Source organism: Girardinichthys multiradiatus, chromosome 9 (assembly GCF_021462225.1).
Source record: "Girardinichthys multiradiatus isolate DD_20200921_A chromosome 9, DD_fGirMul_XY1, whole genome shotgun sequence".
NCBI lineage: Eukaryota > Metazoa > Chordata > Actinopteri > Cyprinodontiformes > Goodeidae > Girardinichthys > Girardinichthys multiradiatus.
The window spans coordinates 31,052,753-31,078,870 of NC_061802.1; the positions used below are offsets into that span (position 1 = coordinate 31,052,753).

The 26,118-nt window shown below is 40.3% G+C and overlaps 1 protein-coding gene across 2 annotated transcripts in view; it reads left to right on the forward strand.

Annotated features, from left to right (window-relative positions):
- Positions 1 to 26,118, forward strand: part of ssbp4 (single stranded DNA binding protein 4) — a 133,657-nt gene that overhangs the window by 26,083 nt on the left and 81,456 nt on the right. For both annotated transcript variants that reach the window (XM_047375147.1, XM_047375148.1), the window contains exon 4: positions 7,612 to 7,696. In XM_047375147.1, coding sequence (XP_047231103.1) covers positions 7,612 to 7,696 — 85 coding nt within the window. The remainder of the gene's footprint in view (positions 1 to 7,611; positions 7,697 to 26,118) is intronic.

A 26,118-nucleotide genomic window follows, 5' to 3' on the forward strand; every position in this document is an offset into this window, starting at 1 on the left:
GGCAGGACAGAATAAGGAGCAGGAACTAGTGCAGAAAAAGAATCCGTCTGGCAGCAAGGCGGGGACGTTGAATCCTCAGCCAGGCAGCACGAGAGCCGAGGAGAGGGGATAAGAGCTTTGACAGGGTCCGCTTTGTTTGTCATTCAAGCTATCCCGCTCATCCCCAAAGCCCCCCGGCCAACCCTGTGTAATAAACCTGGACATGCGGCTTCATTCATTCATCCTCTCCGGCCCCCGTGTGTGTTGTGATTGTACAGCCTGTTGACACGGCTCATAATGGCCCTTAAAGAGTCTGGCTTCTCTCAATCTGACAGCTACCAGTTATACTGACAGAATGACATTCGTAAACACACAGTGCAGCAATAGTTTGCTCTCGACTCAGCCGCATCCAGCGAGAGAGCGTTTGTGTGTGTGTGTGTGTGTGTGTGTGTGTGTATGTGTGTGAAGGCAGGAATCAAAAAGGAAAACCAAGCATTCTGAGTGTGTGTCCTAACTGTACTGATGTATTTCATTGGTGTGGGAAATGACATTGGTCAGGGAGTGGAGGGAGAATAGGCTGATGATTATCTGGGCTACAGAGGGCAGACTCCAGTGTAGTATGACCTAGCTGAGGGGTGTCTGTCTGGGCCACAGAGCACGTGGACCAGACTCCGTCCTGGGTATGGCGTCTGGGGAGTGGAGGGTTGGCTGCTTGAGGAGGACAGGAGGCGGAGCCCCCTCTCCACCTCTGTGCCACCCAGCTCACCCCCTCCAACCTCCAGCATCCCCCAAAACAAAAGCTCCAGATGGCAAAAAAGCCACCAACCTCCCTCATCCCTCACCACCGCTCCTCCTCCCTCAACCTTTGTCTGAAGGCCCGTCCCTTTGTTTGCGGAAGCGAGACCCCCAAATGGATTAACTCTTTGCATTCCTGCCTCTTTTGTGTTAAACAGCCAAATCTAAGACCCCGACCCCACCATCACCCGGCCCCACCCCCACTGTCTCTTCCTCAGCTCCTTGGTTTGCAGCTTTTTTTCTCAACTACTGTTTCCTCCAGGACGGTAAAGGTGGGTGGGAGGGTCCCACAAGAGAGAAAAAGTATTGAGACCTTGGGAGAGGGGGCTGCTGGCGGGGGTCACTCATCCACATCTGTTGTTATGGGTGGAGGGATAAAGAAAGGGCTCAGTGAGGGCTGCAGGTGTTGATTGTGTCATTAGCTCTCTCTCTATTGGCCGATGCTAGTTGTCTCCTTTATTATCCCAGAATCGATCGCTTTAACCAGTTTTCACTGGATGGCCTGTGAATGTTCAACACCCTCCCCCCTAATCCCCGCCCTCGTAAACACTAAACCCTTCACCATAAACCGCAGGTCAACAACAGTATGCAGATACAGTATCTCTCTTTGATTGCAGCAATTCTTACTTGTGAGGATCAGAGGCAACAGTAAGCATTCTTTGCTTCTAGGTGTCAGGAGAAATTAGTCTCTATCCCGGTCTGCTTGTCCAATTTATTATCTCATTCCTCTTATTTTGTGTGTTTTTGTTGTTGAGACTCTAAATATGAGCAGTTTCAATGGTTGTGGATCAGCACTGGCTGATCTGGTTCCAGTATCTTCCTCTTAGTCCAGTCATCAGGACAATATTTTGGGCTTTTCTATCTTACAATCCATCCAGAATTGTACAAATAGTTTGTACAATGTATTTTGTACAATTCTGTGAAAAACTATAAAAATTATTCGCTTCTTTTGAGATTTCTCTTTTTTATTTACTTTTCACAGGTGAATATTTCAGAACCAATTTTAATATCAGACAGACAACTTGACTGATTTTATCTTGATTAAATAATGATTTACACCAAAATAACTATACTTAACTATATCTAACCTGACTTTAACTGATTTTACAGCAAACTGTGGATAGTGGCTTCAAAATGAATCTTTATTAGTAATAATTCCAATAAACTATACAACATAAAGCCTTAACCACAACCTTTTGTCTCTTTATTTATAAATAGTTTCACAATTTGTCTGGGAGCTACACAAACCACAAATTCAACACAGTTTGTTCATTTATTTTGAGCCATCCCTTTCTCCCACTATAATTTACTGAATTTATTACCCACAATGTAGAGGTAGTTTCCCATATTTTCATGTTACAGTATGGTTATTGCTTCCTCCTGCCTGCTAAATTTATATTATATACCAGCAAGAGAGTATCTGCTGTTCAGGGCTACAAGAAGAATTGGACGGGTTGTGTTTCTCCACCTCCTGTCTTTGATTCAAACATTTTGTCCCATTAAGAAGAGTCCGTTCTGATAAGATGAGCTCTGTTGGCTCCGTGTAATTTTATTTCACTGTTTCTTCCATTCATGCTCTGCCTGCCTCCTTATCTCCATCTGTCTCCACCTTCCTCCTAATGTCTCTTTCTCTTCTGCTGACTGACCGGCTGACACAGACAGGATTATCATGTGGACCCGTCTGCTTGGCTGTCCCTCTCCATCTTTGTTTATTCTCCTTATTATAATGGGAAAAGCACACTGTAACCGCTGGCTTTGACAGGCTGCAGTTAATTACAAATAATTATCGTGATGGCATTTCATTTTAGTAATTGTCTTCTCCTGGATGCACGGATGCTAATCCCCTTCCTCTTCTGTCCTCGAAGCCAAGTACATGTGTGCGTGTGCACTGACATAGCTAGCTTATACTTACTTTTCATCTAAATAAAAGAGCTGGGTTCGAATCTCTCCTGTAGCACTTCAAAGTAAAGAGCAGTTAAACTTTCCACCCTCAGAGCAGAGTTGTGTGGCTCAAACACTAGTTACTTTCCTTAAGACCATAAAGAGCCTCCCATGATAAGATGATTAGATTGAGATGATTAGATAATTGGATAGAAATGTTGCAGTTACAAGGGTGTGCAGGAGCACCAGATTTCTTGTTGATTGCTGGTGCTAATTAACTGCAAATGTTGACTTCCCCGATAATTTCTACAGATTAGCGTCTCTTTAAAAGGATGTGACAACAACTTTGACACAGGTTTTCTCTCTAAATCTTGCTGCAATTGTCAGGTTGGTGGTGAAAGGATTCAGTCCCTTTGTAGAGTATGACATGCCTTGGAAAGGTTTTAACAACCCTTGAAATTTCAAATATAAACAAATATGCATTTTAAGGGGATTTCAGGTGATTCACCTACAAATAGCAGATCATAATTGTGAACTGAGAAGAAAAGGATTTGTGGTTTTCAACATTTGTTTTCACAAATAAAACTCTAAAAAGTGTGGCATGCAATTGTATCCAGCTGCCCTTGGTCATTACTTTTTAGATTGGTTGTAATTTCAGCTGCAAGTCTAGGGTTTTTCCTCCACCAGCTTTAGAAATCGAAATTGTTCGCTGAAGTCAAAGATCTCGGTTTACCAGTCCATCTATGTTCCGACCCCCACTTACGATCATTGGATATGCATCACGGCCAAAACAACAAGATCCCAGATACAAAGAGCCAGGATGAGCTTCCTTTGTAGGGTGGCCAGACTCAGCCTTAAATTGGGTATGGAGTTTCAAGTACAGCCTCCGATCCCCTGCATCATAAGGAGTCTGTTGGGGTGGGTCTGGCTTCTGACCTGGATGCCATCTGGGCGCATCTGTTTGGAAGTTTTATGTGCACGTCCCACTAGGAGGAGTCTCTGGGGAAGACCCAGAAACCACTGGAGGAACTATATATGCCTTCTGGCCCAGGGACAGCTTGGCATACCCGAGAACTAGTCTCAAAGACGGATACCTGGGATTCCCTCTGGGACCCTTACCCCTGTGAGCCAATTACAGATAATTGAAATCCATGTATGGATGGATGGATGGATGGATGGATGGATGGATGGATGGATGGATTTTTAATTTTAAACAGTTTTGAAAAGCATGTCCTGTTTTCCTCTCACTTTCCAATAAGTTTCTTTGTTTTGGTTTGTAACACAAAATCCCATTTAAATACATGAAGTGAAGAGGTATTAAAACTTTTGTCAGGCACTTAAATTTTTTTTTCATATCTAAAACATCCTCTCACCTTCCTCACTTCCCATTCTTGCTCTGTAGAAAAATGTCAACCTCTCAAAATAATATCAGAATAATGAAAGTCTCGGTTTGTACATTCACTTTCATTCTAACAGTGATTCTTCCTTTAGATTAAGCGCAGAGACGTGGCGTGTATGAGATTTTCCTGCGAGGCGCAGAGACACTCAGGTCAGCTGTTCAAATTGTAATATATTATCGACTTCACAGGCCAGGAGGTGTTAAATCACCTTACCCCCCGTTGCACCACCGACCCGGTAGTGTCTTCCCCGTAACAAACTCTAACCCGAGTCGCATTTCATTTCCCAGAGAGGCGATTGGATTTGCAATGGTCGCACCTCCTCGCCACAGCTCGTCTCCGACAGAGCAGCAATCTCTTTAACGCCAACCGATAGATATGATAATGTTCGCTGGCTTTATTGTGGAGTGACAGGAGAGCAGCACAGCACACAATCCACGCTCTCTCTCTGTTCTTCAGCCCCCCTCGTTGTCTAGAAAGGACTACGGTGCACCCAAGGGCAATGACTTTCTTTTAAATCTTTAGATGCTTTAAAGATACATTTCTGTTTTAGTTTTCTGTTAGACGTTGGTATGATGTGCGGCAGGGTTGAAATGGGATGTTTATGAATCTTTTTATTTTTAGGACACCTGTTGTTGCTCCTTTGTATCCTTGATACCCTCAAATAGCAAAAAATAATAATAAACAAAACAGTAAAAAAAAAAATTATTTTGTTTTTATTATAAGTATGTCCATAATATAATAAGAAACATATGGCAGAGCTCTACCGAGCCACTCTCTGTCAATTATGGGTGATCGATATTTTCTCTCTTTTGTCAAATTTCACGGTGCCGTCCTTCCATCAACAAAGATAAGACAGCTAACAGATTATTTTCACCTTTAAAAGCCTGCAAGAATTTCCCCTCCTGAGTTCTGCTAATACATGGTCCATAAAATCAATACAGGGAGGAAGGAGATCTGCTTTATATGAACTGTCTTACCAAGTACTTAATTTCAGTGCAGTAATTAAGGGCCCATTTGGAGTGGGACCTTGTGGCCCCTGTTGCCCTGGAGGACTGGACATGCTTCAGTTAAATTATATGAGGACGGCTGATTGGGCAGTAAGTAACATAATCAGAACTGATTGGTCAGTAACCTGCAGGTCGGCAGGGCAGACTGAGAGGAGCATCTGGAGGTCCTCCATGGTAACAGCTCTTCGGAGCTCACTTTAAGTTTTTCAAGTGGAAAAAGGGGGAACTTTAATGAGCTTTTGGAGATATAAAACTCAGTTTTAAGTTTTAATTTGTGAAACGTTGCAAAAATTGACTAAAATGCACCTGTAGCTTTGTGTTTCATACACTGTCAAGGTATGGAAACAGGAGTAGATGGTCTCTGGGTTTAACGGTGTGAATGATCAGCCTTTCAGAAGAATTCCAGAGATTGGATTGTTCAATCAGTTATAGCAGTTATAATTGCTGCTGCTATTTTTGCTCTTATTACTACTTATACTACTGTTAATGCCACTATCATTATGACAACTATTAACAGTATTATTAATACTATTAATATTGCTACTGTTATAATGCACTATTATGCCTTCTGCAATAGTATCACTACTATTACTGCTAGTACTCCCACGACTGCTACTACTACTACTACTACTAAGATTACAATTTCTACTATTATAATTACTGCTATACCACTACATCTGTTACTACTGCTATTGTTACAGCTATTACTGCTACAGGTATTGTGACTACTATTACTCTAATTTTTCTACTGCTGTAACTAATGTTGTTATAACTACTATTTTTACTCTTGCTGTTTTACTACTGCTGTTATGCTGATAGTACTAGTACCATTATTAGTAATAGATAATAATAGATAATAATAAACTAGTATTATTACTGGTACTGTTACGTTTGTTGCTTGTTAGTGGTAAATTGTCAGTTTTTCAGGTTATATTAACCACTTAGAGTGTTTTACACCGGATCCACATTCACCCAGTCGTACACTCACAAATGCTCAAGCGCAGACATTCATACCACGATATATGGAAAGAAACCATGCGCTAGGTGCTTTGCCCAGGGGCACATTTGTTATGATTTGGGGTTGTTTGGTTTCTGTTTTTTTCTTATATGTTTCTCACAGTTTTTGAATCATGCTTCTGTTTATTATTTTCCTGGTCATGCTTTAGTTTTTGTCTTCTAGTTCATGTTTTGTCAAGTTTGGTTTTTGGATCTGGTTATGCTTTAGTTTCATGTTTTTCTAGTTTCTATTAGTTTGTATTCAAGAGTCTCTGTTTGGCTCCAGTCACGTTTTGTTCTCTCCTGTCTGTTAATCAACTTTATTCGGTTCACCTGCACCTAGCTAATCAGTCTCCTTGCTTCACCTGGTTCACGCTCCATATATACACCTTTGCTCTGTTTATTCCTCGTGGAAACATTGTCTCAATCATGCTCATGTCTTGTTTTTTGGATCATGCCTTGCCTGTCTTGCCTGCTCGTTTATTGTTTTGTTCCTGCCTCTTCCTATGAGTGAGTTTTTTGTTTATTAAATCCTTTTTCACTTACCGTCATGCTGCCTGCTAGTCTGCATTCGGGGTTCCTTCGTTGCACTGAGCCTGACAACATTGACATGTGACAGGGAAAGAAGCTGGAATCAAACCCACAACTTTGCAATATCAGGACGATGGCTCTTCCCATTGAGCCACAGTCAGCATAACTACTACTATTGTTAACTATGCTATTACTACTACTAATACTACTACTGCCACTACTACAAACAGTACTATTACTACTTCTAAAGTTGTTATTACTATTAAAACTACTACCTTTACTACTGCTATTAGTGCTTTTGTCACTACTTTTACTAATTTTTATAACTATTATTACAACTATTACTGCTGTTACTACTTTGATTACTTTTCCTAAAATAGCTACTGTTAATACTAATACTTTTACTACTTGTCGTAGTACTGTCATTGTGACTACTACTACTATTACTACCACTTTTACTACTGATAATACATTAATTATAATTCTTTCTTTTATATGTATAGAAACACTTTTGTAACCAAATGAAATTCAAAAGGTTTTAAACGATTTAACTAGAATAACTCAAATAGTTAAGACACTTTGAGAAGATTATTGTAGTAAAAGTAAAAGAATCATGACTACCAAAAGAAATGCCAGTCACACCAAATGTTTAGCATTCAATCAGCACTTCCTTTTTTACAAACATCTAAGTTTGAGTTATTTTTGGTATTTTTTATAGAGGCTAATGCCAAATGCCGTAAGAGTTTCCTGATTTATTTTTGGCATGCTTTTATTTTGGAATTATACAAAGTTAGACAAATTTAGGTAAAACTCCATATTACAGGAAAACTTGTCAATTCGTAAACTTTATTTGGATCTTGTTTACAAATTTTGATCATAATGAAGGTTTGTTTTACCTTTCCATTCGTTGTACTTTGACCTGACTTTGTTCACAAACCTGTCCGCATTAGATACATTAAATGTTTGTAGATGTTCAGAGCAGAGTGTCTGACTGTTGTCACTGTCTTGTCCCGTGTGCACAGTGTATTCTGGGATCTGTACTGCGCCGCCCCGGACCGGCGGGAGACATGCGAACATTCCAGCGAGGCCAAGGCTTTCCATGACTATGTAAGTGAACTTCACCAATACCGTTCCAGCAGGGCACACACACATACAGATCCAACATCTTTAAAAGCCCACGTGCAGAGTGTAACTGTAATTGTTGTCATAATGCTGCTGCTGCTGCTGCTTCATGTTTTCTGACATGTTTATTTGTTGCAGCTTTAATTTTAGATGGGCGAGACAGTGACGCACATGGCTGAAATACTCTGCTTTAAAAATATATCACACTAGAACTCCAGCTCCATATTTTATGAGAAAACCCTCAGAGACACATCTATGAATTTAAGCTACTTCACACATAGCCTGCTACAATCAGATTTGATTTTTTTCTCCTTGCTGTTACAGCAACATAACTTTGTTCAGCTGTTGGCTGCTCTGATCCCTTCGGTCCCTGCCACTCTCTGTTTCCTGGGGTAAAAGGTTGTGGAAATGCCCAGCTACCTATTGGTCCACTCATGGTTTAAGTAAAGGTCGAACCACACAAACCAGCTCGTTGATCATACAACCACAGTCACACACAATGCATGAGATGCTCCCAGACTACGCTTGTTATAGCTACCAGGGTTGGACTTGTTGATGAGAAAGTTTAGGGTTAGTGGCCCCTCCTGACCCTCTCATCTTTTAAAGAGCTACACCAGTCAATCAACTCACATCTTTCTTGAAGAGCTTCAAATATTTTAAAATGACTATTTTGATGGGAAACTAAGCTCTATATTTTACCTACCATGTCTTTTCTGTTAGCCTGTCAGGACTATGATAAATATTTGCACTATGTTACCTGGTATATGTTTGATAAAGGATTACATAGGTGTGCGGATGTTGACTGAATGAGTTGCTTTAGCTGTAAGATTATCATCCTATGAGGGCAGGAGTTAAACCTGAAATGGATTAAAGGTGCGATTCTTACCACACGCTCTTCATTCAGGCTGTTTTAGCTTGTAGCCATTCACCCATTCAGCTGAACTCTCTTGTGAGGTTTGACAGAAAAAAGTGTGAGCGCTTGTCGGCTGAACAGATTACATTTGCTGCGCATGAACTATTCATATCTATGTGAACACTAGTTGAGTGTATGTGTTTGCCTCTGTGCCTGTCTGCTTGTGCACGTGTGTTGGACCACCATAAGATTAATTACATGGTTAATTAAACCTAGTAGTTAATTAAATCTGACAACTGTGTCTAATTAATCTAAATGCCATATAATTTCCTACACCTTTCTCCAGAGGTAGGCCAGCTGGATTCCTGTGTGTCAGCTCTTTAATGGCTGCAGTTTGACAGCGCTGGTCAATATATGGCTTAATGTCTAGGTATGAGTTCTGCTGTTGTTGCAGGGCCTTTACATTTGTTGAAGTCCTTCACTACAATTAGCCAGCTAAGAGACATGTGAGACATGGAAAAATGTGTCAAATTAAAGTTTAGGGGCTCTTTCACACTAGAACTGATTGGTCTACTTTAAATGGATCAGAGTTTGTTTCCTCTGAAAGCTTATTTTAACCCTGGTGTGGGCCAAACACGTGAACTTCGACTGAAAACGTAGTTCGGACTGCTGGTATGGTTTAGTTGTAGTGTGAAAACAAACAGACTATCTAGTGAACTGAAATTTATGTCATTAGTGTAATCTAAAAATATCAAAACCTTTGCAATACTTGACTTTGCATCTGAGGAACCCTAGGAGCATATCATACTGTATCTTGCTCTCTGCTGTCTTTTTCTCCTCTGTTGTATTTGTCTCTTGTACAATGAGCAACATGCTCAATAGCCTTTCCTCATGCTCATATTAGGCAGCTTCTTGCGATAGCACCCCAAATGCTCAGCTGTTGTAACTGCATGACGCTGTCCAGGCAGTTTATTGCAGTGTGAAAGTCACCCGTACAAAATAAAGGTAGGTTTGACTTGACTGGGGCAGATTGGAGACTAAGAGGTCCAATTGTATTGTTTTTCTACAGACAAACGCAGAGCTGTCGGACTAATTGTAGCCTGACTTTTAACCTGGTTTGAGTTCAGAATGTCAGAGTTGTGAAATGTTCAAGTCAGAGGACTAATTTGATCTGTCAGAACAGTAAAATCTCTGTTTATATGTCCAGTGGTTAACACTGTTGTTAACACTGTTGCCTTACTGCAAGAAGGTCCAGAGTTTGTATCCTGGCTGGGAGGTTTTTTATGGTGTTTGCATATTCTCCCAGTGGATGTGTGGGTTCTCTCCATGTACTCTTGCTTCCTCCCACGATGCAAAATCAATCATTCTAGTTTTGCAATTGGCATGTATGATTACCTATCCTGTGTTTCTCTTTGTTGCTGAACTGCTGACTTGTCTAGGGTGCACCTCAACCCTTACCCATTGACCTCTTTACCTAAGCCCTTCCACATGAATGTTGGGTGTATCCGCAAAGGTATTTTGTCGTTTAGGCATTGCGTTCAAACAGATTCAGCATTTTGGGAGACCAAAAATAATAGTTTTAGAAAACGGTTCCTTAGTGAAAAGGTTTCAAAACACCAGTTTCGTGTTTTCGTGTGTACATGCAAAATGTGTATTTTCTGAAACAATGACGTTGTAGATCCACCTCTCTCTGTAATCTCCATCTGCCTCACTCTCACAAGAACAACAAACATGGTGTCGTTCAGCATGACATTCATACTAAGGCAAATACTGGCTTTGTTATGGCAATTACAGCAGAAGTTACTGCTCCTCTTCTACAACCATGAGCTCCAACTTGATACAGAGAACCGCATGAACCACATGCTTTTTGATCCACCTCAGAGAAGAACAGGAAGGACACGTTCGGAGAAAGTTTTGGAAAAGACCCAGCAGAACTAGCAGTTGGTAGGGCAACTTTGTCAATGGTGCTGCTGTGGAAATTGAATGGCGGGTGAACATTAGCATATCCAGAGCTGCTGTTGTCGTACTTACCAAAAAACTGCACACACATATCGAAAGGCTAACAACCAACACGAGGGTGCTAATCAATCCTTCCAAAAGGGTTGCGTTAAAACTTCACTACCAAAGCAATGAGGGGAGGCTACGGAAGACCACTAATGCATTCGCCGTGTCGTATCAGGCTGTGTCTACTATTGTCAGGCAGAGATGCACAGCGATCTCCATTCATCTGGGTCCAAGGTACATCAAGCTACCTTTTACAGAGTCAGAGGCAGAGGAACTAGTTGTCCATTTTCATAGCTGCCATCCACCAACTCAACTGTCCTTTACGGATTGAAATTGAAAAAAAAAAACTTAATACAGTTTTTTAAGCAAAAAAGATTGTTTATAATACATCTATAGTATAGAGTAGTATAAGAGTAAATAACGTCCTTCAACGAGTAACATACCCTAAAGGCAACTTTTTAAAGTGCATTGATAAACTATGGTGCTTAATGCATTAGTTATCTTCAAACATGCTTGTCTGTGTGAAAATGAGGATGTTTGCTGCTGTTAGTTCTCATATGTTGGTGTGGATGTGTGTCTTCAAGCGTGGCTTGTTATGGCAGTAGGTGTGTTAAGATAGGCTGCTGTAGTGGGATGCGGGGTCACATGCATGTATTATGGTGGATGTCCTGTGAATTGCCTATATCCAGCACTGCTACTACTGCTTTGGTGTGCAGGGTAAGGCTGCATGAGTAATTCTCTCATCACAGCAAAGCTTTCCTGAATATATCTAATTTTGGCTATACTGGCATTTATGCTCTGCATGGTTTCTGCGCTGCGTCTGTTTATTCCTCCATTAGCTCCAACATCCTCTTTGTCATTTTGAGGTCTTCCTGCGCTCCAGAGTCCACTGGAAGTCTCTTTTTCAGCATGTCCCCTCAGCTTTGCCTAAAATTAAAAAGAGCAAAATTGTGTTACAAAATGGAAAAAGACAATTTGTATCTCTTACTAAAGTAATACATAAAAACATACAGTGTACTGCACACATAAAAATTAATACAAAAACTAAACCAGAGATAACACGCTGGAACTAGCTAAACCAGGTTTTAAAAAAAAGCCACCAAGGGCAGTTTGGCCATGATGACCAATAAAGTACTGTATTATAGCAAGTGTTGCGGTGTTAAAAATACAATTAATCTACCTGGAGCATGTTCCTGGGTTTCTTTACCGCTGCGTAAAGCAGACTCTTGGTTGATTCTACGGATTGTGACGATTCTAAAAGCTCCAAAGTTGAAGAAGACCTCTGACTAGAAGAGACGCCATTCCAAATCCCCCATCTCGACACCTCCATCAATTTAAGGCTTTGCAGGTGATCCGCCCCAGATCTCTTAGCTCAAAAAACAGCAGCACCACACGTCCATGGACACCATGATGCCCAGATGTTTTGTTTTTATCTTGGCAGTGACCTGGGTTTTCGAAAAACAAAAGTAAGGCCTTGAAGAAATTTTCTTTCTGTAGCGTCTCTCAGGTACTGCACCTGAAACGTTGTCATTGTACTTGGTGTGACATGTCATTTTAGTGGTGCTGCGTGCTCGTGTTTGGATGCAATTTTTTTCTAATTCAAGGCCATCTTCATGGAAACAGTTTTTAAAAACAATACCGTTTTCATCTTTTTGTGAACTAGGCCTTAGATCATAGTTTCAATTCAAAATCCTAGCATGTTTCTCATGCCTCATAATTAGCTGTTGAAAGCCAAAGTCTTTCCACCACTAAAGGAAGTGGTCACTGTGCAGTAATGTAGGTGTAAGCCAGGATTCAATGAGCAAATTCGAAGCAAAAAAGCAATAGCTGCACAGTGCAGGGAGAGTAGCGCAACTTTTTGACGCTCAAGGTCCATCTCATCTCAGAAATGCTTTGATCTTCAGAACCTGATTCACATGATAACATATTACGGTTGATACAGAACAACTTTGCTTTTATTTGAAGCATTGGGTGCTTTTGAGCATGTGAATGCTGCTGAGTTATATGCCATGCCTCCTTTGGTTCTGCATTCCCAGCCGCATGTTCTGAATGCAGACACTGCCCTTGATTTCTGCAGATTGTCTTATATGATGTGAATCATACAAGCAATCTTAAAAGAGGGGATGGAAATGTGATCAGAAAAAGGCTCCAGTTAAGTTTTTTCTTTTGTCTACTGATTCTTGATGTTGAGCATAATCTGAAGTAAGGCCTCAGAGGGTGTGGCAGAGTTCCTGCTGATGGTAAAAAGAGAAGGTGAAGGTGCGAGTGAGCATTCATGCTTTTGTTAGTGGGTGTCTGTACAACAAAAAGAGACGGAGAGAGTGTCAGGGTCGCAGTGTGTGAATCCTCAGGGTAATGAGGGGTCTGTCGGTCTCTGATTAACTTCAGCTCCTTGGTCCCCACAGACAGACGGCCTGATCGAGTCTCCATCGTGGCCCCTTGCTGATAAAGGATCCCTCGTTCCCCTGAGCCTGCCCAGATTACTGAGTGAAAAACAACACGGCCCCAGGAGCCGCACATGCTTCGCTCTGCGTGTTGCTCAACGAGAATAGTGAAAGAAAAATGTGTGCAGGATAGACCAAGAACTGTCTGGTCTTTTCAATGTTATCTGTTGTCTTCTTTGGAATATCTGCTTGAGATTGCACTGAAAAAAATACCAAGAAAGTGCTCTAAAATAAATATTTAGACTCACTCAGTTTGCTTGTTTCCCCAAAACTAATTTGGTTGCTGGGGAACATAAAGCCAGCGTACAGTCTTAGTTACAGATCTGGATTCTCACGTCCCCGTTTGGCTCGATTTGCAGCCACGTCTTAAGTCCCTCACTGACAGCAGTGATGTCGACTTGATCCAGACTCCCCAGTTTGGGAAGAGATACTGGAAAATAATGTGCTAATCCTCAGATCTGGGGGAATGGTTGACAGCTAATCCAGGGGAGAGTGGTGGAATTGGATCCCTGGACACAATCCCAGAACTAGAGCCCTCTGACTCACGGGGGGTAGCTGGTGGGCTTCACCTTTAAATCTGAAAATTTCTGTTTATCACTTTACAGGTTGCATGTAAACACTCCCACATGAAGAAAGGCTTATGTGCATATCACACCCCCACACATTTATGCAAATGAATATGCATACTCCAAGTGAGTGAGGTAGTGTAGGATAAAGAGCCCAAAGTCTTGTAAAGTAATCTTTCCCTCTTCTCTTAATTGTTGGATTTGTATTTCAGCCTTCCTCCTCACAGTGCCTTTTAATCATGTTTATTTCCTAAATGAGATTGGCACATTTTGTAGTCCTTTTTCTATTTGGGAATTTGGACGATCCTCAAAAGAGCGCTTTGTTGAGGAAATGTGTTTGATTATAAGAGCATGTCATTTGTAATGCAATATGAGTGATTAAAGCACGCAAACTTTGTGATGAAGAAAACAAACATGTTTACGTACCAACAGGAACTTAAGTCTGCACACGCACACTCCTACAATGTTGTTTGCGTTAAAAGAAGGAGCCTCCTGTTTTCTGCTTGGCTGACACGAGTGCGCGCCCTTGCAGTCCAAGACAAACCGAGTCTTTCAGGAAGTGTTATGCATGGCCTCGTTGCAGACATTTTGCTTTGCCCCAGCTGGAGGTTGCGACCCCAAACATCTGCGACTCACGCAACCCTGGGTTCACCGCCTGCGGAGAGTCACAGATTTAGTGCCACATGTGCGTCAGTCACGTCACAGCACTTTACTGACTCCACTGAGCTCTGGGTCGACTGATGAGGCTGATGATAGCTGGCAGAAAGTCATGAGGAAATCAAAAAAGCATTTTGTGTTAAGTACAACTTAATTTGTTTCTGCTGGTTTCTTGCATTTTTTATTTCTGGCATTCGAGGTTAAGGAAAAATAGATTTAACCATACGTTGTATAAATGTATGGACAACAGATTTATTTTTAGTGTATTCCAGGTACATCTAAGGATGGAAAACAGCAATTACAATGCAGAAAAGCTTTTATGACTATTTTAGTATTTGAACAATGAAAATCTCATTTTCTTATTAAGTTAACTCAAAGTGTGCTTCACAATGGTTCTGTTGTGGTTTCATTAACTATTAACTTTAATTAACGCACATTAAACCTCGAGATTCAGATTCAATTTTTTTCCTAAATAGAAATGTTTTGAAATGTACCAATCAGGTCTAGATCTAAATGCACTGACCTTTAACTCTTTATTGTTTTTGAAATAAATCTCTATGTGTGAGTTTTTGCTTGGCCTTGTTGGTCATTTAATTGCAGAGCTTTTTATTAATATGTAAGTAATTTGTTTTGTTTTTATCTTATTTTATTAGGAAAGCCCAACTAAGAAATGAAAATCTTAAGTTAGCTGGCCTATATACGCTGTGAAATGTTTCTATGTAATACTGACTATATGCTGTCCCTGACATAACAGATGTGAATAACGGAATTCAGATTTTCTTTCTAAGAACTATAAATACATAAATAAACTCTTTTGCTTAAGCTTCGCACTAATCCAACAGTTAAATGGACCGTAAATAAAAAAGTGGCTGCAAGTGAGATGAAGTGATTCTGAATCCAACAGAAAACAAAGGAATTCAAAGATTAGCCTCATGTATCTATGCATCAATGCATATGTTTTGATCTTTATCTGATTTTTTCCAAACTCTCAAAACAAAGTGCATCAATCAAAGGATGTACTGTTTGTTAAAGTGTTTGCAAGCATATGAAAGTCTTGCTTTTCACTTTCAGTGCATTTAATTAATAGGGAAAAACTCGACTTGTCGATCACCAATCAGAGGATTTCAAGCTGTCTTCTATCACTTGCTGAACGGTGCTAGATTAGACCTCTAACCTTATCAAGGTATGCCAAGGCTTTTACGGTTTAAGGCCCTTTTAATGAGATGATGGTGAAACCAGAGCTTTGGCCAACTTTATGGATCTTAGAGTTATACAGTACTTACCCTCCTCACACCTGTTGCTGTTGTCAGTCTTGTTCTGTAAGTTTTTGTATCAAAATCAAATAACAAAAAAAAATTGTTGGGCATAATACTAAAACTAGATGTGAACATGTTCTGTTATTTGCAGCTGTCAAAATGTTTTTTTAACTTACATTTTAAAGAAAAGCGTTTATAATATATATATACATATGTATGTATTTATAAATGTTTCGGTAAATACAGTCTCATTCCCTCTCATCCACCATCTTCCAAATACAGCCTGTCCTTTCCCTCATGGCAATATGAGGATTACACAGTATTAAGTAACATTAGTTAAGTAATTTTTCTTTTAAATGTTTACATCTATTGTAAATGTTTATAATGAGACATCAAAAAATGATTCAGAGTCACAGTGGAAAGTACACATTTTTAAATAAACAAATTTTTAGAAACCTGAAAATTATTATCCTTTTATTACGTATTATTTTCTCCAGATATTTACCAGCCCAACTTCTTTTTTTTTTACAGAGATAACTTAGAAGCATAAACGTTTTTGTTAATATCAGAAAACAATTAATATCATAACAAAACAAAAATATCAGTCAAGCTTTTTATTTAGAAAACTGTTGTTTGCCTGAAAGCTAGCTGTGAAGTACTTGGTGATACATTTTAGTGATACATGTTCTGTTAGTCGACCAATTGAGTAAACAGAAGCGTTTCAGCTCCTGATCAATTAGTCCATATAAACAGATAAGGGGAAATAAATATGCTGAACAGCCCTAAACTGAGCTGCTCAGCATGGAGCGTGGAGTTTGTGGTTGAATGGAGATGCTCTGCTGGCTGTTGCTGAGGGACTCTTTGAGAGGGTTAAACATTTGTTCGGCTCAACCACAGTAACAGGTGGCAGGAGGGGAGGAGCCGCGCTCTGTAAACAACCGCTGATGGCCGAGTCTTTGTCTGGACGCCATGTGCGGTGTTCTGTGTGTTTTCCATCACTGCCTCTCGCTGTTTTGCTGCACCAGGTGCTCACTGTTAACCAGTCTCAGTTTTTTCTTTTTCGGTCTTTGCTCTTCTTTCAAAGACACAATTTACACTTCCTACACCATCTTGCCCGCTTCGGTTTCTCCCTGTTCTTTTTCACCATCCATCCTCCAAGCCTCTCCTGCTGCTCTTTTCTTTTCTTCTCCATTCCACGTTCTCTTTCTTACTCCTTCCAGCCTCCCTTCTTCTTGGAGATTGATTGTCTAATCTGGCCAGATGCCAGCGGTGCCCGCTTTCTTGCTCAAGGGTAGGATTGAAGCGGCATGACGACATGCAGGAATAATAATAGCACACATACCGTAGGAGGAGTGTGTATGGACAGAGAATAAGAGGAGTCGGCTTGTTTTGATATCATCTTCATACAAATGCTCTTGGTTATAACTTAAATGTAGTCTACAATGCAAACATCTTGCCATAACATTGCGTCCATTTCTATCCGTCCTTCCACCATCCCCACTGCCACCTCTCCTCCTCCATACATGCCTGTTTTGTCTTTTTAATATCAAACAGCGTGTGGAGTGCAGGCTGTAAGCTGAGTGAGAGGATGCTGCCTTTGTGCGGCGTTGTTTACCGTTGTTACAGTCTAAATGAAAAAGGCCAGTCAGCTCCTCTGTCTGTGTGTATACCTTCCTCTATCTGAGGGAGGCAACAAAGCCAGAAAGTGCTGCCCTCAAGCTGTGTCTGTGTGTGGAGGTCTAGAAGTGACAGAAGCACGAGATCAAATATTGTTTATGGTTGCCTCCCTTGCAGGTTCATTCTGAGCAGGCTTACGCTGAGCTATGGTTTAGCATTTGATCTCAGCTCTGTAACGACAAGCTGCTGGATCTCTGTTTGACAGAGACAGACATGGAGACGGACACATGAAGACAGCTAAATGACACGGGTGTAGAGAGAGTGAGGGGAGCAAAAACAAAAAATGGAGCTGGAGATGTAACAACGCACAGGTTGTTACCTCTCCATTTAATTTCCCTAACCCACTTACCCATGAATACCTCCTTAGATGGAACTTCACCAATCGATAATATTTAAACTTAACACTTTGAACAGAAGCTACATTCTAGGAATCAGTGCCAGCTCTTTTGAGGGTTGCCATTTCTACTTCAGTTTTCTAATTACAGGAAATAAAGTGAGCTTCAACAATTTAAAAAAAACACATGTCACATCTTTGTCTATTGTAATTATATAACAATCTAACCTGCACAAATGGCAAAAAATGACCCCACTTTAAAGCTTTTTTCTGTTTTTGCACTTCAAGTTTTGTACTTAAATCACCAAGAACTGCACAGTTTCACCAAGTAAATTTCTTTTCATTGAATCAACTTTTTTTCCTCCCTGAGAAAAAAGGAGCTTGGAGCTCTCTATTACTGTCATCCCTCATTGGATCTAAAACTGTGCTGATAGTTAGAGGAATAATTGTCAGTGAAATCCCAGGAAGCAGAAACTATCTTTAAACATATACTCCTGTAGGTTAACTCCCACAGATAGATTAGAGGCCATTTCCTTTTTTACGTCTGGTTCCAAAATTATAGCTCAGCCTGGAGCCTATCTATCTATCTATCTATCTATCTATCTATCTATCTATCTATCTATCTATCTATCTATCTATCTATCTATCTATCTATCTATCTATCTATCTATCTATCTATCTGTCTGTCTGTCTGTCTGTCTGTCTGTCTGTCTGTCTGTCTGTCTGTCTGTCTGTCTGTCTGTCTGTCTGTCTGTCTGTCTGTAGAAGACTCTAAAATATAAAAATTTTAAGATATTTCACACTTTTTGTTTACTGTATATTTTCATATGTTGCTGCATGCGGTTTTCTGCTGAAGGAGCTGGCTGCTTCAATTGATTACAAATACTTGACAGGCTTTGTATTTGAGGTGATGTAAAACTAGTTCATTGATCCTATCAAGATGAACTTTCTCCAAGCTGCCTGTCGCCCTTGATAAATCACAAATCAAGTCTGCAATACAACGTAGGTGAGCTTTCCAACCTCAAACTGGAATTGCAGAACCAAATGAGAAGCTGAGTAGAAATGACTGTGGTTGATATTGATAATTAAACATCATAGTTAGATATCTGCCTTTCGAATGGGTTAAGCACAGCAGTAATGTGATGCCTTTTTTAGTTTTGTTCTATTTTTGAGCATCACCTCTAATAATGAAACTACCCCCTGCTGATGTCCAGTCATCCGTTCTATCATAGTGCACTTCGGTGAGAGCCATGCAATGCATGTGGCATAGTTGTGTGCACCAAGTACACACTACAGAGATGTAGTCTCTGCCAGCTATCTGGTCTTTACAGACCATCGAGAATCACTTCATTACATACACAATCCACAGTGCCTGTTTACCTTTACAGAGGAGTCAAGGAGTAACAATGTTGCATTGACTTCAACCGCCTTGACTGCCTTAGTCCTTTTAGAAAATACACAGAGACAGCAAGACTTGACAAGATTTAAGTCACCACATTGAAGTGTTTTGAGAAGGAAGCTATGGTTTAGAGATAATATATGACCATAAACAAATCTCTAACAGTAAAAGTAGGTGCTTTTAATTAAAACCAATCTGGTCTAAGGCAAATTTGGAGCATCTTGTGCTGATTTTCTTGTAGAAAAATTTCAAGAGTTTTTTTCATCATGTTTTGTGCTACCACCAGATGCACAATGAGCATGGTAGGAGCTTGATAGTTGTAAATTACTCCAAAACAAGTTCCAGAACTGACTAAATTGGCTTTTCTGTTTCAGTTGACCTGTAGAAATTAAGAAACCATAGTAAAGAAAGTTCTTAAAAAAAGGGGGTAACTTGAATAACTCTTTGGCACCTTATCCTTTTCCTTTTCTTGGTCCACTTTTATTGGCCTTCCTCTTCAGACTCGGTCTGTCTTTGTAACAGTGGGCAGGCTTGTTGTTGGCAGACGCTGCAGCCTGGCGCTGTGTGTCCCTGGCACTCAGCATGTGTCAGTGTGTGAGAGCGTCTTCTGTCTGCCACTGCTCTGCCAGTCCACCAGTCTCAAGTACCAGCTGGGCACCCAAACTCATGACCAAAATAAACTGGCTACCCCAAGCCTTCCAGTTCGAGTGCTGTGTAGGAGTGCATCTTCTAGTGTTAGTGCTTATGTACATGTTTACGAGTGTATACGTGTGCGTGTGTGTGTTCTTGTACTTGTTGCTGAGTGAGAACCACTTTTTGTATTTTTATCGTAAAGTGAGGACATTTTGACAAAGTGAGGACATTTTCCTGGTCCTCACTTTTTCAAATTCTGTTCTTGGGACAGGGGTTAGGTTTAGGACTAGGGTATGAATTGAGTTATTGTCAGGGTTAGGGTTAGGTATTAACTGGTTAGTGTTAGGGTCAGGGTTAGGCACTAAAAATCAAGGAAAATGAATGGAAGTCAATGGAAGTAACCGAAAAGTCCTCATAAAGATAGTAAAACACGGATGTGTGTGTGTGTGTGTGTGTGTGTGTGTGTGTGTGTGCAGAAAGCTTTTTGGACCCCCTTTTCATTTGTGTCATTGAACAAATCTGTGACACAAGCACAGGCCTTCCTCAGATGAACCAAGATGCTCTTGTGTCTAAACTTTGCATTACAGCAGGGCCCTCCCTGCTTGGATTAAAGAAAAAAACAATTACAAAGCTGTATTTGCAATTCAAATTCTGCTAAATGCAGACTTAATCCTCAGATTTTCTAAAGGCAGCTATGCTGTGAGGCAGAATAAAAGTGTGAAAGAGATCCAATTGAAGCCTCTGTTAGGGTTTCTGTTGCTAAAATAACACTTATAAGTTTCAGGGGAGGGGTGGAGGTAATGAATGGGCTTTGAGCAGGTTGGTTTATATTGGGAGAAGAGTATGTTTCTGTTAAAAGCTTCCCTTCTTTGTGATAATGCCATGAAGGCAGTGTTTAGTAAAAAAAACAAAAAAACTCTGCATGTTCATTTGGTGAGTACAGACCACAAAACTACTTGCGTCTGGAATTTATTCGAGGCTCAGGGTTTGGTTCAACTCAGTGTACACACTAAGACACACACGATATTGCAGGGGAAGAGCCCCCATCATTCAGTACTTACATGTTTTATAGAGTAGATAACGTGTATCAAAATTACAATGATTGGTTACTAAAGGTGGGAGGTGGATCCGTGGATGAGACTTTATGTCATCCTTCGTGGGGATGAAACATTATTTCATCTCTGCCTTTGGTTAATCCGTCACACATTTTAAGGTGTGAACAACAGCATGTTATAAGTGAGCATAATAATTATGTAGAAAGATTCAAAATATGTTTCCAAAATCTGCACATTACAGAAGCATCAAAATAGTGGCATTGGATAAAAGTAGAAGAACATTCAGCAGGGAAGGTTTGGATTCCTCGCCATTTGTGCAGAAAAATCCCAACCCCTGAAATATTTGCAATATTGTAATTTACAAATATGCGTATTTAGATATTCACACATGTGTGCTTTAAGGTGCATGGGCCACCGTGAGTGTGTTTTACAGCCGCCCTGGGCATATTTACAGACAGTGACTTTAATGCAGCATAATGATTATTTTTATTCCAGGTACTTTGGCAGCGCACTAGCTATGAAAGGAATGACTCCCCATTGGTGCACTGATTACCTTTGCGACGGTCGCCACACCTGGCTCCTTTAGTTCTCCAAACTACTTACTATTATAACCTCAGCCCCCCTGATTTCATCACCACGCCTCCTGTTCCTCCCTCTTAGTAAACCTTTTGACTGAACCCATCTGCAGACTGCACCCTCATCTTTTTACAGTGCCTTTTAATGTGAAAACAATGTCATCGTTAACACTAGCATTTTTCTTTCTCTCAAGCATCACCCATCGTTCATTTTCAACCAGCATATATCAGTATGTATATGTGTATGTTTTCCATGTACATGTAAAGGTGTTGCTTGATTGGCTCTTGATTGAATAACTATATGAGGCTTTAAGAAGTCTGCCACTGCTCTGGGTGATACATAAGCGGCTGAAAGAAACCAAATATCTTTTTCACGGCAGTAAAAACTGAAAATTGATAAGGCCCTTTGCCAAACATTTATCTAAACCTTTTATACCGTTGGGCTCCTAGAGGGGTAGAAGGACTAGCACCTCAAAATTGCGCAGACTGATTGACGCAAGAAGTGTGTGTTTTCAGGCTGCAGTTTATTTGCAAAATGAATTTCTCATGCTGTTCCAAAGAAGCCCTTGCATTATATTTAAGGAATGAGGAGGCAAGACGGGAAGAACGCAAGACAGACAGAAAAGAAGGAAGAAAATAGCACATGCAGCAATTTATGGAATATACAATATTATTTTACAGTTGTCTCTCCATGGCTTATGAAAAACAATGTAAGAGCCTTGGTGGGATCAGGTCACAGTAAACAGTAAAAAACACACAGATTTGGGATTTTATGTCATGAGTGGCTCTGTGAATTGTGACATAAATAAATAATAAAATACTTAATTAAAGTTTAACGAACATATGCAGTAAATTAGCACTTCCTTATATTTCCACACAGCACTTGCTCCGCTTCTTCTAGTAAGCTGTTGTGTTTACATGATGTCTACTACAGGGGTTGGACAATGAAACTGAAACACCTGTCATTTTAGTGTGGGAGGTTTCATGGCTTAATTGGACCAGCCTGGTAGCCAGTCTTCATTGATTGCACATTGCACCAGTAAGAACAGAGTGTGAAGGTTCAATTAGCAGGGTAAGAGCACAGTTTTGCTCAAAATATTGAAATGCACACAACATTATGGGTGACATACCAGAGTTCAAAAGAGGACAAATTGTTGGTGCACGTCTTGCTGGCGCATCTGTGACCAAGACAGCAAGTCTTTGTGATGTATCAAGAGCCACGGTATCCAGGGTAATGTCAGCATACCGCCAAGAAGGACGAACCACATCCAACAGGATTAACTGTGGACGCAAGAGGAAGCTGTCTGAAAGGGATGTTCGGGTGCTAACCCGGATTGTATCCAAAAAACATAAAACCACGGCTGCCCAAATCACAGCAGAATTACATGTGCACCTCAACTCTCCTGTTTCCACCAGAACTGTCCGTCGGGAGCTCCACAGGGTCAATATACACGGCCGGGCTGCTATAGCCAAACCTTTGGTCACTCATGCCAATGCCAAACGTCGGTTTCAATGTTGCAAGGAGCGCAAATCTTGGGCTGTGGACAATGTGAAACATGTATTGTTCTCTGATGACTCCACCTTTACTGTTTTCCCCACATCCGGGAGAGTTACGGTGTGGAGAAGCCTCAAAGAAGCGTACCACCCAGACTGTTGCATGCCCAGAGTGAAGCATGGGGGTGGATCAGTGATGGTTTGGGGTGCCATATCATGACATTCCCTTGGCCCAATACTTGTACTAGATGGGCGCGTCACTGCCAAGGACTACCGAACCATTCTTGAGGACCATGTGCATCCAATGGCTCAAACATTGTATCCTGAAGGCGGTGCCGTGTATCAGGATGACAATGCACCAATACACACAGCAAGACTGGTGAAAGATTGGTTTGATGAACATGAAAGTGAAGTTGAACATCTCCCATGGCCTGCACAGTCACCAGATCTAAATATTATTGAGCCACTTTGGGGTGTTTTGGAGGAGCGAGTCAGGAAACGTTTTCCTCCACCAATATTACGTAGTGACCTGGCCACTATCCTGCAAGAAGAATGGCTTAAAATCCCTCTGGCCACTGTGCAGGACTTGTATATGTCATTCCCAAGATGAATTGACGCTGTATTGGCTGTAAAAGGAGGCCCTACACCATACTAATAAATTATTGTCGTCTAAAACCAGGTGTTTCAGTTTCATTGTCCAACCCCTGTAGATGCCCGAAACATTACACCTCCACCCAAAACCACTGATACACGTAGACTGGATCAATGCTTCTATGTTTTTACAATGAATTCTGACCCTACCATCTGAATGTTGCTGCTTAAATGGAGACTAATCAGCCCAGGCAATGTTTTTCTAATCTCTTATTGTCCCGTTTTAGTGAATTTGCCTCCCTTTTCTGTTCTAAACTGAAAGAGTTGCACCTGATGTGGTCTTCTACTGTTGATAATCATCTGTTTCAGTGTTCAATGTGACGAACATTCAGTGATGGTATTCTGTGTACCTTGGTTGTGATGGATGGTTGCTTGAGCTTCTGAATGCTTTTCCATCATCCTCAACCAGTCTGACCATTTTCCTCTTACTTCTAACAGCAACAATAATGAGCTAACACTTGCTGCAGTGCATGCAGTTCTGAATATTTTCTCTTGGATGATTCTCTGTAAACCCAAGTCAGTGTTGGTAGGCAAATCAACTTTACTGAATTGTAAAGATCTGCAGCTAACATCTCGAAATCTTTTATAGAGGGGTTGAGTTTCTGCTTTTGAAATTTTCGAGCAGATTTGTTGAGACATGGAGGATACAAAATATTAGGAAATCTGAAACAAGGCTCTGTTGATTGGTTTTATTCAAACCAAATCATGTTTGACATGAAGACTTACTTCAAATCAGACTTTAAATGTATATTTCCCTTCCTAAATGGCACACTAAAAACTGTCGTGTCATTGCAGGAGCTGCAGTGTTTTGTTTACAGCATATTGGCCATGATGAATGAGGCTACCCTAAATATCAGTATATCATTGACTTGTAGGAATGGAATTATATTACAGTAGTAAACATAATAGTAGTGAAAGGTTGGGAAGCAAAAAAAAAAGGAATATTAGACAACAGAATAAGGGAGTAAAGGTCAGTTTCTAATTACTTTTTGTCTCGTCTGTGCTCAGATTACAATGGCAAGTCAGCACTCTTTTGTTTTCTATTTTTCTGTCTATTATTATGATCTCAAGCCATCCTTCTTTATTTTAGTTTTTTTTTTCTCCCTCATTTGTCTTGTTCCAGCTTCAGATGTTTTCTGTTTTGAACTTTCCCTCCTGTTCACTTGTAGAAGAGCTGGAGATGGTGAATAACATTACCCTTGAGCTGCTGCTATTTTAAGCTTTCAGTACTTGAGTGAGTCCAGGCTGAAAGTTGGGCTTTTATATTTACTGCCGAGTGATATATCTAATAATAACCTGTCATAGTTCCTCAGTTTACTCAATATTTGTTGGGACAATCTTCGAAGTCTTGTTTCAAACAAGCCTTACAAAACATGAGCTTAGATTCCACTCATGGCTGAAAACTTACATTTTTCAGTATTTCTTCTTAAACTCACTTATTGATACACCGTCTTTAGCTGTGATTTGCTCAATGAACAACTATGGCAACATTTATAACACATAATAAATCTTTTTGCAAAACCCCTTTTAGATTTTAGATTGCCAAAGTCATTATGGCTTAACAATGTGGAGATAAATTCCAGTTTAAAGATAGTATTAACAGATCTCTTTATGCTTTGTAACCTGGTCCATTTTTAAAGCTGAGGGCCAGCCAAAACACTTTAAGCTGAATGTATAAGTCATGCAGCCTTAAATGGCCATCTCGGATTGTTCCCACAGTTTTAAAGCTATTTGTGAAAAGCTGCTAATGGCTCAGACAGTAGGCAGATGTGGATTATCTGGGTTTGATGCTAAACGTTATATAACAATGGAAATGGGTTGTGGATTGTGCCTGTTAAATGTGCATACACTAACTTGGAGCTAAAAAAATGATTAATTGTCTTACTGAACTCATAGCAACATCACAACCAAAAACTTCAATGTATTTTAGGGAAATTTTACATGATAGACCCTCATAGATAGAGACACACTGTGCAGCATTTCCCTTTGTGGATAAGTATCTATTAGCTTTGCTAATCTGCCAACAGAAATAATTACCAATTCTTTTTTCCAAAAGAGCTCAAGTTTAGTCAGATTAGACAGAGAGCATCTGTGAACATTCGTTTTCAAATTTTGCGACAGATTTTCAATTGTATTTCGGTCTAGACTTTAACTGGGCCATTCTTAAGGTGAACCTCTTCTTCAATCTCAAGTCTTTGACAACCTCTAGCAGGTTTTCTTCCTGTATTACTTTCAAGGATTGTGTGGATTGTGTATTTACACAATTATTTACAGAATTTTTTTACATACTTTTCATTTATTCAGCTTCTCTGTCCTTGTTGAAGAAAAGCCTAGTCACAGCATGATCTTGTCACCACATTACACTGTGAAGATGGTGTATTCAGTTCTGCATCAGAGTAAACTGGAGGTGAGATTTTTTCTGCCTTTCTTCCAACAATAACTTTTTCTCTTCCCCCTCTTCCACAAAGGCCAGATTTTTTTAAGTGATCATAAATACTTGTCCTGTTGACCCATTCTGTCAACAGCTGAACTGTGGATCTTTGTAGCTCCTCCAGAATTACTATTGACCTATTAGCTGCTTCTCTACTTAATGCCCTTGTTGCCAAACTCCTCAGTTTAGATGGATCATCGTGTCCTGGTAGGTTTTCAGCTGCGCCACACTCTTTTAGTTTTTGGATAATGGTAATGAATAGTGCTCTTAGATGTTCAAAGCTTGGGAAAACATTTTATAACCTAACCGCTACTTTAAACTAATGCACAAATGCCTCCCTGGGCTGTGTGGTGTGTTTCTTGGTTTATATTACACCAA